Source organism: Mycteria americana, chromosome 4, assembly GCF_035582795.1.
Source record: "Mycteria americana isolate JAX WOST 10 ecotype Jacksonville Zoo and Gardens chromosome 4, USCA_MyAme_1.0, whole genome shotgun sequence".
NCBI classification, from domain to species: domain Eukaryota; kingdom Metazoa; phylum Chordata; class Aves; order Ciconiiformes; family Ciconiidae; genus Mycteria; species Mycteria americana.
Genome location: NC_134368.1, coordinates 75,947,213 through 75,963,157, shown reverse-complemented (window position 1 = coordinate 75,963,157; position 15,945 = coordinate 75,947,213). Strand labels below are relative to the sequence as shown.

General features: G+C 39.8%; 1 protein-coding gene across 2 annotated transcripts in view; it reads right to left on the bottom strand.

Annotated features, from left to right (window-relative positions):
• Window positions 1–15,945, bottom strand: part of ZNF827 (zinc finger protein 827) — a 111,700-nt gene that overhangs the window by 70,995 nt on the left and 24,760 nt on the right. For both annotated transcript variants that reach the window (XR_012775621.1, XM_075500953.1), the window contains exons 2-3: window positions 12,979–13,989; window positions 8,014–8,186 (exon numbers count right to left, since the gene is read on the bottom strand). Coding sequence is in view for 1 of the 2 variants with exons in the window: in XM_075500953.1 (XP_075357068.1) it covers window positions 8,014–8,186; window positions 12,979–13,989 (1,184 nt within the window). In the remaining variant the exon portion in view is untranslated. The remainder of the gene's footprint in view (window positions 1–8,013; window positions 8,187–12,978; window positions 13,990–15,945) is intronic.

The following is a 15,945-nucleotide window of genomic DNA, read 5'->3' as shown; positions in this document are numbered from 1 at the left end:
AGGCTGTCACTGCTGCAGTCGGGTGGCAAAGTGTGTGGGAGCCCACCTTCTCTTCCCAGGAGCATGGCATGCCACCCCTGCAATATCTTTTGAGAATGGATGTGAACAGGGGGACTGATTCACCTGATTGGGATTTTTCTCCTGCCCAAAGACAATAGCAGCATCACCAATGGATTTCTCATAAAATAAAGTATGTTTATAACTTGCAGCCAAGGAATGACAGAATTAAAACCCAAATATTTAAGAGTTAGGAAAGGAAAAATTTTAGTTCTACAAAAAAACCACACAAAACAACATCAAGCCCAATATTTAGCTCCCAATATCCTGGGTCCAGTCCCACCATAAGACACTATTTTTTTTAATTCTCAAAAATAAATAATAATATATATTTAAAAATTTGAACACTATTAGAAATAGAAGCTAGGAATTAAAGTACCTTCAAAGAAAAAAACTATCCCTTATTTTCTCATTTGACAGCAGCTAAAAGAGCCAAGAATTGCCATTCTATGCTATTCGGAGGGAAAAGTCAAGGCAGCAACTCCTTGCTGAAGAATAAGAAACAAGAAACCCTGTAGAGCTACACGGAAAGCCACAGGGGAGACCCAGGTAACACAGTGTTACAGTCCAAAAAGCTGCCTTCTCCCTCCATGAGACAGGGAACGGCTCTTACACTGTGCTAATGCTACCCAAACCATCAGATGTCCTCTTCAGACTCAGCTAGGCTGTTGCTGCAAGAACCACAGGCAGGAGGAGACAAGAGGGCAGCTGACAGGTTTTCTCCAAAGTCCCACTCTGAGCCCAGCTGCTGCCAGATTTGGATTTCTCTGAATTACGCTGCAACAAACCACAGTGCACAACCTGCTCATAGAGAATGGTTCTTTCAAAATCCCATAAAACTATGGTTTGACTTATGTCAGAAACGTTTAAGGACTTCTGCCTTCTGAGTTTATTTCATTTAACCGTGGATATACTCCTTGACTGTGCAAAGTAGTTGTATCATCTTTATTTTAACCCTACAGTCTTCCCAGCCTCAAACGATATTTCGTGGTTCTACAGTTTTTTCAGTGTGTGCTTGATATACCGTACGCAATAATTTTCAACAGAACTATACACGCCTTACAAACTTTAGGCGTAGTTTGATGACTTGGGTACAAATTATCTATTATTGGTCAATTTTTTGTTTGTTTGGTTCTTTCAGTTTGTCTTGCTCCCTCCTCATTCTTACATTAAAAGAAAGAGAAGATAAATTGAACGGATTCTTTTTTTCTATCACATGCATTATTTTGATCACACCTCCTTTCTATACCTGGCAGTCCCATTCTTTTCAGCTTCTTTCTTCAAAGGGAGTTCTTGCCATCCCATTAATCATTTTCATTGCCAGCTTTTAAAATCCCTTCTATTTCTGATACATCTTTCTGATGCAGTGACCAGAAGTGAATATCGTAAGTGGCAGCACACCATATGTTAATAATAGCATTGTAGTATTTTCAGTGTTATTTCTGTTTTATTCTACAGACATTCAAATATCTGATGTACTTTTTAACCACTGCTGCGCGTGCCAAGAAGAGGTTTTCATTGAACTGTCTACAATGATACTCAGATATTTTCCCTCAGTAGTTACAGTTCATTATATCAGACAGCCAGGTGCATGATTAGACTCTTGTTTCCAAGGTGCAGTACCTTGTATTTGTCAACAATAACTTAATTTGCCCCCTTGTTTATCTGTCAGTCAGCCTCTTTTTATTTCCTTTCAAGGTTTGCCTTTTCTAATCTTGATTCATGCACATAAGGTTGTATCATCTACAATTCTCTTACCCACAGTCATAATTTTGTGCAGATCACATTTGCTAAAATATGCACAATTCCACTCTTAGTAATGGAACACCCCTCTGTTAGCCTTTTGTTATGCTTAAAATTGCTAATTCCTTCCTATCCTTTGTTTTACTGTCTCTTGGTGAATTTCTAATTTGCCATAGTACATCACATTGCTTAATTTATTTGGCAGCTTCTCAGTGAGAAGCTTTGCCAAAGGCTTTTTTAAAGACCAAATAAATTTCAACTGGTTCTTAAGTCCATGATTTTCCTGACATGCTCAAAACATCTTAGCAGAACACCACATGATTTTCTTTTACAGAAACCACATGCCCCTATCATATCACATAATTCGTATAATTGTATTTTTTTCTGTTACATTTTTTGTTGACATACCAACATTTCTCCTATCATATGCAGTTTCTTAAATCATCTTTCCATAACTTAAAAGCAACATCCCTGCTGATTTACCAGCCAATTTAAGTCATGGGAAGTACACACTGGCCCGTACACAGATGTACCACAGTAACAAATACATGCGATCCCACCTAACAGGGTTCCTTGAGGAGTAGGGGTGAAGGAAACAGTGACACAGGCACGTCCTGCAATTTTGTAGTACTGGTGAGGTAGATCTTTTCCCCCTCCTTAAAACTGGGGTAATGCTTTGCACAGACTCTCCCTTCTAGTTATGAGGCACAAGAAGGGAAGGATTGGCATTCACCTTTCTTTTGTGGGACTTAACAGGTTTTTTTCTTATTATTTTTTAAACACTCAGAATAAGAGGAAATGTTTTTTCTGAGAGCCTTCGTCCCTAAGCAAAATCAGAACATAAGGGGGTTGGGGTACTAAATCCATTCACTGCTATATTTGCTTCTGGCTACTCAGTCTTTATTTACTTTCTATGACCTAATTATCACTTTTTTCTTTGCCTACTATAGGTTTCATTTTTCTCACCAACTTTCAAGTGGATTAACATTTCCGTGAGGGGTATCTCTTTAAGCAACTACTACAATCAACAGCTACTACAACCTGGCCATTTAGCCATACCTGCCTACCCACTGATTTTTCCTGGGGTTTTTTTTGTTTGTTTGTTTGGGTTTTTTAAAAATCTCTTTTAGTAAAATCCCTTCTTCTGCAGTTGCATTTGAGTACACTTGAGAGGTCTCCATTTTGCATCCATCATGTGCCCTCTGCTTTTTCATTTCATGCTCTTTTTGACAAGTTCCCTCATTTTTAAAATATTGCACTTTCAAAAGTTTAGTGCTACGGTACTAGTTTTGATATGATCCTTCCCTTCAGGACACATACATTATTTATATAGTATTTTCTTTTTGAAATTATTTCCTTGCTTTGCTTGAAAGCAAACGAAAAAGAAAAAGCTTCTCTGCAGGGCTGGACTGGACTAGGTGTTCCAAAGAAATTTTTTTTTTCTTTAAGATTTAAGGTATCAATGCATTTCCTGTCTTATCCTTGTCCCACGTGCAAAAAGTGACAAGATTAAAAGGCAGATATTTGAAGTCAGTTGCGGTACCTGTCTGAGACGCAGGGCACAGATTTCCCTTGTTTGAAAAGCTGTGCAAGTTTGCATTACTTCTCCTCAGCTGAGGGGAGGTAATGGAATCACAGGCGCCTCCCAGGGCTCTTTAAGGTTAGCTTAAACCAAACTAAACAAAAAACCCTCCCATAAAACACAGTCAATCTCCTTCTCCCAATATGGTGAAGATGCTTTAAAATAACCTGTCCTGTACTTCACCAAAATGGATTAGGAATGCTTATTCAGTTGTCTGACCCTAGCTGAGGAAGAAAGAGGGAAAAGCAAATCACTAAGGGGTAGTGAGCACCTGGCTACACTCTTCAGGGCTTTTTCTTATTCCCACTATCATGTAATTAATAGCCTCTCCCTAATCAGGAGGTTGATTATAACCCTCTTCATATTACACAGGAATATTAATCTGAGATCTCACTACATGGTCCCTCTTCATAAGCAACAGAAGCAGGAAGATCCCATGGTTGAGCATCACATGACCTGCCTGCCATTGCATCTACCTTTTCTGTTAAGCTTAACCTTCCCTTTCTTCATTTTCTGTCATACCATCATGCTTCAGCACGTGTGCATAATGCCAACCTTCTTTTCCACTGCTAGAAGAGCTGGCTTACCCGCTTCTGCCTTAGGTCTATATAGCAGCACAAGAAACATTTATAGATATTATTTTTGGCCATATGCTCCTCTTCCTCATTCCCCCTTCCAAGTGCTCCAGCTAATATCCTGTTGCTTTCTTGGAACATATCTGTATGATCTCACAGCCTATCCGTCCACCAATTGCTGAGGAAGATATGTGCATGATTCAAAGACACCAATTGGCCAAAATCTGACTGATGCTTGTGGTATTGCTCTGAGGTAAATTTAATCCCTGCTTCCCTACCAGGAAAACCAGAAAAGCCTGAATACATCTTGCTGAATTACACCACCCCTTTCTGCTGCTTTCTGCATAAGTAGTACATAAGATACTCTCTCTCTCAAGAAGAGAACAACATATTCCAACTGAATATATGCTTAGATAAACAGAGAAGAGGACTCAAGAATAACCCTCGCTGCCTGCTTGGACAAGACACCTCTCTCAATTACCCATTCATTTTGTCTAGCTTCATTTTCAGTATTCTCAGCACCCCTGAAAACCACACTATGATACCAGAATCAAGTCCTATGATGCTACCCCCAGATTCCTGGGAATAAGGGCCAAAACTTGTGGTTATGCATGTACTATAATTTGTCTCCAAAACAGACTAATAAAATTCTATACTGTGTCTATTTTAGGATTTTTCTAAGGTGCCTATCACTGTGGAATCTAAATGCCATATAACAATTATAGATAACACTGTGTGCCTTAAAAGGCAGTCTACTCAGCCTCCCTTGTTCATTGTGTGTCTGTGTGGAAACTTTGCTTCTGCTTTCCTTCTTGCCTTTCTTTCACTTCCTCACCTCCAGTTGTGAGTTGGTCCTGGCAAAGTGCCCTTACTGGAAGAATTCTTTGTCAACATGGTGGGTAGCACATGTAGATCTGAATGTGGTCAGGGCTGGACTCAGTCCAGCTCTGTTAATATTTTCTCTAGCAGGGGACAAGACACCAAAAATGTTGGGAATGTTGTATTCTGGGCCAATCAGTTTGACATGTTATAATTACCATAAAATTACACAGTATTTATATTATATAGTTATTATTAGTTAACCTAAGGATACACACAATAAGGCAGGCCCATATGGAGACACACACAAACCAAGCGTGGAAATTAAATCTCTAAATGACCAGTTTCAGTGGAAAATGCCTACAAGAACCTAGAAAAAAAGAGGAGGTGCTTCAGCTCAGGGCTATGCTGCCTAGGAGGAAACAAAGACACCACTATTGATTTTGAGGACTGCAGCTGGACAAAACATCTCAACCAGTTTTGCCTGTCATCCTTATCAATAGAACATAAAACCTGAAAACTGAAGAGCAGCATAAAGGAAAAAAGCTTGGCTTGTGATAGCATCCTAGAATAAAAATTGGCTTATAATGAATGACAAACCTTCAATGCCTAGTACCCTAATTTTGAGTAGCCTTTTTGGTTTTGAAAAATGTGTCTTCACCTGCAGCCACAGTTGACTCATAGGGAGGCAGGGAGGGATGGAGAGCTAGAGGCAGCTCCACCTTCATGGGTTCCCTGCCAGGAAAGAGATAAGGCCAGGTAGCTCCCAAAGGATCCTAGGACAATGAAGAGAACTGAAACATCCGACTAGCATAACCAGAATGCTGCATCCTAAGCAGCTCCCAGCTGTGCTGTACCATTTCTAATGTGTATTCATCCCATTTTGAACACTGTATATGTGTAAATTATTATAATCTCATATTTATTTACATACAGATTTAAAAGCAGCACTTTTTTATAATGAGAAAAGAAACCTGATATTTTTAATTTTTAATCTTGTTATCAATTTATTCTTTCACCAAAGGGATTTCAAACGATGTCTGACACTGTTGGACACATGACTAACATGCCCCTACCTCATTCACCTGCCTCAATTTTGATGTGATAGAAAATATTTTTACAAATGGCCTACTCAATTGAGAAAAGTGTATGAAACCCATTGAAATTAAGGTAAAACATTATCTTTCAGATTCTTGTACTTGTGATTCTCTATACCTATCCATAAGACTATAACGAGGACAAAAGACCAGATACAGGACATCTAGTTTTGTGAGACAATTGCCTTCATCTTAAATAGGGAGCAGTTTTACCAGCAAAGACCACTGGGTCCATCATGCATGATTGGACTGCATTGACTGAGGAGACTTCAGATCCTATCTCCATAGTAAGGCTAAAGGAGGCTGTAAACTCTTATATGGTGTCAAGCAGCTCCGGGCCTGACTCTGACCTCAGTGATGTCTAACTGAGCATTACTTGGTAATAATTACTATATTACCAAATAATTAACACTACATGTTACCTGTTTGTACAAGGGGTCTGTTTTAAGATGACATGGGCTTAGTTAATCTAGGGGTTTATGTTAGGTGGGGAGCAGAAAAGAGCACGAGGGCTTCAGATAGCCATCAACTTGACAGCACACAGAGACAGTGAAAAAGTCCCTAATTTTCTCTAACATACTACCTGTCACAATCTATGGAAATGACCATGCCAAAAAGGAAGGGATAGGCCCTCAGCCTGCAAATAATAATGCCAAAAAGGCAAAAAAGCAGAGAACAAGAATTTCTGCAACAAATAATAGGGATGTCCTTTACAAAGCAGGGGACAAAACCAGGTCTTTGCCAGGGAATAGCAAGCTTTTAGGTGATGCATGCTTCTGTGAAGGCTGTCAACAACTGAAAACAAAAAACCTTTCTTATCATGCTGTGTTCCCATTCTTTCTACTCATCTTCTACTCACGACAGCCATCTGAGCCCTCTAGTCAACACTGAACACCAAGTCCTAAAGGAAAGAGCCATAAACACCAAACCTACCTGTACCTGATAAGGATTAGCATGATACACCAGGGATGCCTGGGAATAGTGCACTGATCCACAGTAGAAGAGTTAAGGGATGAACCTTCAGACTTTAGGGGGATGATTTCAGACCTAGCAAGGACCTGAAATACAGCAAGATCTGCTGTGGTGATCAGTGGAATCATCTGAATCATTTACACTGAAGTGAATAGTTACTTGGGTGTAAGCAAGGTTAGACGCCTGTCTAGTGATCTCAGATTCTGCAATCGCATATATAAAAGCTGAAAAGGCATTTCTGTCCCCCTCCACACCAGCCTGGTACTCTGTTACACACATTTGTCTAAAACAGACAAAATACTAACTATAATAAAACATTTCACTGTTACTATAAAACTCAGCTGCATTAACAAGGGAAACTTTTTGCACTTTAGCTTCTTCATCCACGGGCTAATGGGACAGGTACCATTTTTACTTCAGCAAGCATGTTCTACACCTTGCAAGACCAGGCACTTTGTATGTTGCAACCATGTAGTACTTCAGCCAAGCAGACAGAGAGTTTCTTTACATTTTTATATTTTTCTGTATCAACACAGATGTTGCTTCCTTCAAAAGGTCATCTTCAGTTTGAGTCTAAAACTTAGGTGGAACTCTTTTGAGCCTAAAACTTAGGCAGCACACTTCAAACTTAATGGAAACATTTGAAAACAAAACATTACTGTCATTCATTTTGTTTTGGATCCTTCACTCCAGAAATGCCTGCAGTTAAAAACTACAGCAAGAAAAAAGTTAAAACTGCAGGCCTGTCTATAGAAAGTAATGGGGAGATCCCCTCCTAGTGCTGGCCAAGTTGGTATGCCCACTTAGTGTGATGCAATGGCATACAGAGATACTAGCTGGCATCCTGAAAAGCAGCACTGCTGTGTTTGCATGGTGTCACATCTCAGCTAACATCCCGATTTCTGGTGGTTCCAGGTCCAGAACTAAATCCATCGCAGACAGCTTGTGCGGCACCAAGCTGACGTAAGCCAAGGCAGTTTCCACATTGCATAAAATGGAAAGGCAAGCAAAGGGGGAAAAGTTATTTCTTTCTCTTTATATGGTCTCTTTATTTAAATAAAGGCATCATTAGTAGTACAGCTAGAGAAATTTTGTTCTTGCAAAAGCAAATTAAATAGGTTTGATTGATGATTCAAGTGTTTTGATTGTCTGTAAACACTTCCCTTACCTTCATGTGTGATTTGAGATTGTCCTTGCGTGCACAGCGAAATGGACAGAGTGGACACTGATGACTTTTCAAACCTGTATGAATCACCATGTGCCGTTTCCAGTAACTTTTCCTCTTGATAACCAGACCACAGATCGGACACTGGAAAGGCTTTCCTCCTTCTTCTTCTGAGGCTTAGCAGAAGGGGGAAGAAAAAGAGAGGATCCTTTACAGCCACTTGTCGAATACTTTCCCCTTGTAAACATACTCAAGATACCATTTTTCAATGCTAAAATTTCATCTGCAAAGAGACACATCAGTTAAACAACATGTACCAGAAATTTCAGCTCCTCCCCCCCACATATCCCTTTTCCCCTTAATCTAGTTATTCTCCCTCTAAGAAAGGTCACCATAATTTATAAAGGTTAATGTCCCAAACATCCTTTGGCTAATCAGTACGGAATGCTACTCTATCTCACCTGGTCCTAATGTTCCTTATAATTTAACTGAACTGAGATGGATGTCTCTCATAATCATCACTTTGCAGCTTCATTTCCTATCAAAGGCCGGTTGTAGTAAGGTATGGAAAATATACTTAATTGTTAAAAAATGATCCATTTCCATATCTGATGGTTAGCCAGCAGGGGAGTGGGATATAAAGCATAGAACAATCCACAACTTAACTGAAAAGCATGCTGGTATTGCATATCAGATATACTGAACTACAGAAGTGAATGACTTCAGAACCCCTGCTGTTGAACTTGTTTAGTTATGGCTCGAGCAGATGCTGCTGCAACTTCAGACATCAGGAGTCTTCGGGTGGTGGGTTTCCTTCTGCTCCTCTAGTTGCCAGGGCTTTAAATCTACTGCCTTCCTAAATGTTTGCACTCTGCTTTACTGCCCAATTCACCTAAGGTAAGAAAAGGATTTGGTGGCATTTATCAGGCAAATGTGGTTAGTCTACTGAGTGTGGAACCATCTCAAGGTTGAAGAAAAGAGAAATTCCTGCTGCTGACTTTACACAACTAACCATCCATTCATCCTCTCACCACGATTTCCTCTGCTTATTTTAAAGAAAGGCCTAGTATTACTGTGGAACTGGAAGCCTTTTTCCTCACTGTAAAAGCCAGACTATTTTCAAATATCCAGAGCTCAGCAATGTGCATCCTGCTATTTGGTATTTCTCTCAGAATATTTAATCTCATTATTATCAGTTATTTCCTACTGATAAGGATATAGCAAACATCAAATTCCCTTGATGAGGAACTAAGTGATAAAAACCTCCAGAAAGATTTGTTATATCCTAAAATATAATTCTTGCTATTAGCTAGGAAACAAAACCACTGTAATTCAACTGATTAGGTAGTCATTACAGAAGTACAAAAAAGGACTCATTGTCAAAGAACGCACTTCTGCAAGTTCAGAAATTCTCCTTGTGAAATATTCTATCACACTCAACATATTATCTAATTGTTCCCCTCTCTGCACCTCTAAAGAGTAAGCCAAAGCCAGTCCTATAATTGCTTGTGTTTCAGTTTTTAAATATCTTTACTTACTTCTTCACAAAAGGCAGGAGAAAGACAAACCAGAGAAAAAAATACATTGGTAGCATTTTTACTTAACATTTCTCTTCCTTCTATCGTATCTTTTCTCCAGCCTCTGGTTATCATCACAAAGGATCCAGAGAAGAAATGTGTAACAAGCTATTACCTGTTTTCCACCCCATTAAAAATAAATCTGTAAACAAGACAGATCAATAGGAATTTAGCACATTACAAAATATGCAAAGAACTGCACTGAATGCATGCGACGTCACCAGTAACAATGACAATCAATGGCAAACAGGAATCATGTCAATGCTCTCCAAAGCTGAACCATGTTAGCTCTTCACTATACTACATAAACCTCAGCATAAGAAAAAAAGTCGTGGAGTTCAGCTTTCCTTCATTTAAATTGATGTCTATTTCATGTCATACGGTGTCAATTAGTTGGAAAGAGTGACTCCAGTGAGGAGAGAATCAGCCAGTGCTTCCCAAAGAAGCTTCAGGAACAAAATTGCAACCATCACAGGCAAAAAGTTACATCAAACAAGTATTCAGTCAGTAAAAGAAGGGTCTGCCACGCACACTTTTTCAAAAATGACATCAGAACTTTAACAGAGATTCCAGGCCTCCTTTTAAACTTCATCCCAAACGCACATGCATTTTATAAAATTGGCAATATTAACAGATTAATAGAAAAGTTAATCTTCTATGTACCACTTTACTATAACCTATGAAGTAACGATTAGGTCCACCAAGCCTGACATGCATTTCAGAGGTGACTACGCTCTGAAAAGCCATGGCTCCAGCTTCTTGCCTGTAATAATTCTGAGCAAATAGCTCAACATGGTGGACAAAAGAGCAGCAGACATACTCTTGTTATTAATATATTCTTCTTTAAATAGCCTCCATCTTTGCTGTTCCTTACTTGTCGACATCTAATTAATCTCACTGAGTATTGATCTCATAACCAAAGCTAGATGTTGCTGGTGGGTAAGTGAATCAGATTCATAGCAACAAAGCAAACTCACCAGTGCCTTAAACGTTCAAAGTACGAGAGGGGAAAAAACCACCTCTCAAGCTATGCCTAGTGGGAAAAGATGTCTCTCTCTGGGAATAAGATAAAAAAACCCCGTGTCTCAAGGAGCAATCAGACACACACAAAAAGATAAAACATTATAAAATAAAATACTATTTTTTGCTTTTAGTGCCATAAGGTGGTAGGTGCAAAAGGAATCAGGAACATGTGACATTTATTTTCATGGCAAATATACATGCTCAGCGGCCCTACTCAACTTTTACAGAAGTGAAGTCTTCAAAGGTCACTAAACAGTGACCTCTTTTTGCAAGCTGTATTCCTCCATGGCTGAAGGAATCAAGGAATTTGGCTGTCCATAATCAACATCCAGATATGCTAACCAACAGCTTGCTTTTTATTTTCAGTGGGTTAATTATTTAGAAAGAAAAAAACTTAATAGCATATCAGAAAATGGACTTAAAGAACTTTTGTTATGAACATCGCACTATAAACTTTGCTAGGATGCCAACTGGCATGGGCCCAGTGTGTATGAACTGAAAGGAAACACCCTTCCTCTTGGGATACTAGTCCCATATATTATAAAAAGTTAACAGTTGTTCCTTGGTTACCAAGGACCTGAGGCAGTCAGCCCCCATTGTTATCTTTTAGCAGCACAGTGTGCTTGGGCCTCCGGCAAAGAGAATAGTTGCTAGGAATTTGCTGCATCAGAGCTAGTTTATAAAGCGCTGGTACTACCAGCACACTTGCGCCCTGGCACAGAGCACTCCCCTAGTATAAGCTGCACAGACAAGTCCCACAGTTTGTTGGTCAAACACAGAACCTGGATTTTACTACAACGATTTACTTTTCCCCAAAAACAACTTACCATGTGAAGAGCTTTTTCTCCAGCAGAAAATAAACTAATAACTTCAAATAAATTTTAACCTTACTCCTTTTCTATACATTGCTGCCTTTCTTATACGAAGGCCAGTCTTCATGGGGAAAGTTACATTAAATTAATGCCCACAGTCACACTGGTGTAGCCAGGGTGGGTACTCCTATTCCCACACGGAAGGACCTTATCTTGGTTTAGCTTATGTTATTCCAAAAAGGATTTCATCTAAACTAATGAAAACCTTAGGCCAGACCCACGCCAAGAATAGTTTGCCACTTTAATTGCCTTGGCAAAACACACCAGCAAAGCATTTGCAGAACACATGTAACTCAGAGCAAAAAAACTGGTACCAGCCGCACTTCATTGCATCCCTCCCCCTCCTCTTCCAAGGGAGGAATGAGCATTGGTGTCCATCCAATAGCTTCTACCCTATGAGTTTTTACCAAGGGCTGCACAGGGACAGATCAGACTTCATAACATCCCTAAACAAAAAGGCTAGGTCAGAAAGACAGCAGTGCAGTTATACGACATCCACGTCAGGCTTCATGTCTGTATATCGGCTTGCTCCACCTGGACAGTCAAGTTAGTATTCCAGATAAAACTCAGCCTGATAAAGCTCTAATATACTGAACTACTTTGTGCATCTTACGAAGCTAGCTGACGTGATTCCTTCCCCTCTGCAGCAGAACGCCACTCCAGGGGGAACACTGACGACACCTGAAGTTGTATGTTCTACCAGAAATATAAATCCATGATGTGAACTTTCTATAAAAAGAGATTAAAGAAACCTTATTTTTCCTTATTTTGAAGACAGATCATTTAAATTTCCCTGCATGGCTTGCAAGTTCTTGAAAGCTTTTGTTACCAAGACTTCCCTATAAGCCTGATCTCTTGACTGCCAACAGCTGGAACTGGTGGAGGAAGTGGTGGAGAAGTGTAAAATGGTTCTTGGTGAGCACATTAGAGAAATGCAGTTGGCTTTTTTTTTTTTAAAAAAACAACAAAGGACTGTAAAACACCAAACTGCTGCAAAAAATTTTAATGAAAAGTGGCAACGTAATAATATACGCTGGTAAATTAGGACAGGGTAGTAAGCAATTATACTAAAGTCCATTTGTGACAGAGACAGCAGGAGGGAGAATTCTCCCTTGTCCAGTATTTCAAAAGCACTAGTTTTGTACATGCTCACTGATACTGCGAGCTCCTTAACAGGGATTCTTTGATCTTCTCCATTAAATATTTTTTGTGGACGACTTCAGAACTTGGTAAGAGCGAGAAATACCATTGTATGGAACAACAACAACAACAAAGTACTGAACTGTACACTCGTATCTTTCAAATATGGAAACATTTGTGACAGTACTGTCTTCAAGTGGCATTTTAAAAGGCATTTCTACTGTTTACCTAAAGTACCTGTTTCTTGTTCTCATAATACATGGAATCAAACCAAATCCAGACCCACTGAAGAGATGTTATATAACCCTATAGCAAAACAAATACATTCTGCTTAGTAGCTCAAACTGTATCCATACCTGTACTAGTGGGTTTGGATGCTCTTCCCTTAGGGACTGGCAGTAACAATAATTCCAAAGACTGTGGTGGAGTTGCTTTCTCTTGCTTCATCTCTGAAAGCTGCAGGGGATCCTCAGCAACCAGTGATTTCTTCTTCTCAGCCAACAGGGTGCCTGCAGCCCTTGCAGCAACCTCCTTGAGAAGGGCAGCCGAAGAGGTCATGGAAGCCAGAGAAAGGAAAGAACTAGCTGGAGGCGGGTGCTCCTGCCCAGGAGTCATGCTTCTTTCACTCACTTTCTTAGATAAAGCTGCTAATGTGGAGCTGGCTGACTGAGAACTAAAAGGTGAGGAAAAGGATTCGAATCTTATAGTGTCTTCAGTCCTTGAAAGAGATTTGTCCTGCAGAACAGCATTGGCTGCAGCTTTCAGTTTCAGGATAGCTGAATCAGGGGACAAACCACAGGTGGTGGTTGAGTTTGGCAACCACTTACCTTGATTCCATATAAAGTGACTACTTGCATTGTATTGGTCACTTTGTTCCTGTTTCTCAGCAAGCTTTCTGGCAAGAACACTTAGCTGCTGGGCATGATGAGCAGGCGGAGAGAAGGAGAGATTTGAGCCAAGATTTACGGGGGACTCGTCTCTGCCATTGACTGTAACAGCAGCATCCAGCTTGAGGGAGCCAGCCTCCAGTAGCCTCCTCAGGTTACTACTCAGTGGCTTATTTGGACCAGGAGGTTCTTCTTCACACAGAGATGACACATCAGGAGAAAGGTGCTCTTTGCTCTGTAATGCGTCTCTTAGTGCCTCATTTTCAATGGATCCCAGCTCCGCTGTGTTGCTGCTAGGAGTTGCACTTCCCAAAGAAGTATCTGGGGAAGTGGACTGCTCTTGGATTCTGTCCTCAAGAGACAACTTAAAGTTCTCCTGGACTTCTCCATATGATGCTTCTGAAGGAGTTTCTGAAGAATTTCCAAACCAGCGTTCTTCTTCACTGAGTTCACCTTCCACTTCTTCCTGTCTGGTACCATCTGTGTGGAAACAAGAACAGTATTATTCCCAAATCTGTGTAAAATAACTTCTTAGTATGAAGTACGCCTGGCCTCTGCATGACGCTCCTGAATAGTCACCTAACATCCCCCTAAAGTGCATGGACTCGGCATCAGCCTGGATTGTGTGACCAGAAAAAATGTTTTGAAAACGACTAAGTCTTTCTTTGAAGACAAAATCATGACAAGCCTGTCATCTTTCAGTCAGCATAACTAAAACAGCTAAGAGTGCAACAATACAAATACACGTAATATATACGGATATGTTGCAAATATTTCATTATTGGTATAGTCCGTACATCCTGCAAAATATTATGAGCTCTGTGGTATAAAAGCAGGGATTTAACAGGCCCAGAAATTAGTGGATACTTGTGTCTTTGTACAGCTAGCACAGGCGTGCCTTCAAAAGCAGATCAGGTGTGTAGCTACTCAAAGTAGTTTCTTCCAGTGACTAAATCTCAGCCCAATCCTGCAGTGACCCCTATCTAAAATAAAGTAAAATTTGTACCAATAATATACAATTCATTCCTGAATAGCTGAAATGACTAATGCACGAATGCAGGCTAAAGCTCTCATCTCTCCAACTATTTGGGAAAGGAATATCATAGACACAAAACTAATCTTTGGGGTTTTTTTTTCCTCATATAGACACTACTTGCTTGTCATTTGCTTGTCTCTCTTCATTAATGTTAAAGTTTTAAAGACCATCCTAAACTGAAATTAGTTTAGCTGAAAAGAAAAAAAAAAAAAAAAAAAGAAAAGAAAAAAGTGTTGGTCTCAATGCAGTTAGTTATGTTTTCTCCTCTCCGGTAACCGCAACACATCTAGGCTCTCCTGAGACCTAACTGACAGTGTTTAAAGCACTGTGACCCTGGATTGCTCTTCTTCCTGATAGGTATTCAAAGTCATGCAGACATGACCAAGACTTTTTTTGCAGATCTTGCTGGCCAATCAGAACATAGTTAAGAACAGCAGCAATGCTAGAATTAAATTCATGTTATCTTCTCTTGCCAGATACCTCTCACATTTCTTGCCTTTAGACTCAATGTCCCAAGCTACAAAAGAATCTTTGTAATCATACTACAGCAAAACAAAAGGATTTAATATAACCCTCCACTGACATTCTGGAAATAAGCCTGCATTATATGTACTGTATCTATGATCATGTATTACTCCCAGATTCCCTATTTAATTCCCGCAAATTACAAAACTTGGAGAGAAGTTGATGAATCAAAACTTAGATTTATATTATTGCTTTGATCCAACGAATTTAAGGAAAAAAACCCCAGTCAAATGTATCATGAGTGTAGAGGTATCAACACACACTCTGAAAGCAAAGATTTTTCTAATGTTATAGAGAATATGGGTATAGTCTCTCACAGTAAGTTCCTTTCACTCAAAACCCTTTGGAAAAAAACTCACCAATGTTTTAAGAGCCCACAATAAAACCACTCAGTTACCTTAGATTAGTAATTCAAGCAGAAGAGGGCTAGCATCTTTCCTATTCGAAACAAACAAAAGCCAAGCAAAACCCAAAGCACTTCAATAAATTTTTTTTTATATTATCCAAGTTAACATCACAGACAGCAAGATTAACAATAACATGCGCATAAAGGCCAATACCACGCACATTCAAATAAAGAAGATAGATGCTAATCAGTTGAGCAAGCACTTATGCAGGTTAAAGGAGAACTGAGTGTATTCCCTTTTCACCCTGTGAACATTAAAAAGTAACTTGAGGCATATCTGTACAGTTGGGTGCACTCAGAGGAGAGATCTGTCCACTCATCCCAGATGCAAGCAAGTTCTGGACTGGAAGCCAAAAAAGCACTTTACTGGCACTTTGCCTGAACCAATACACCAAGAGCAGGGCACATCCTCTGGGACACAGCCTAGAGTTGACACCACTACCCAGCTTCTGAGCCAGAGCTAGCCTGC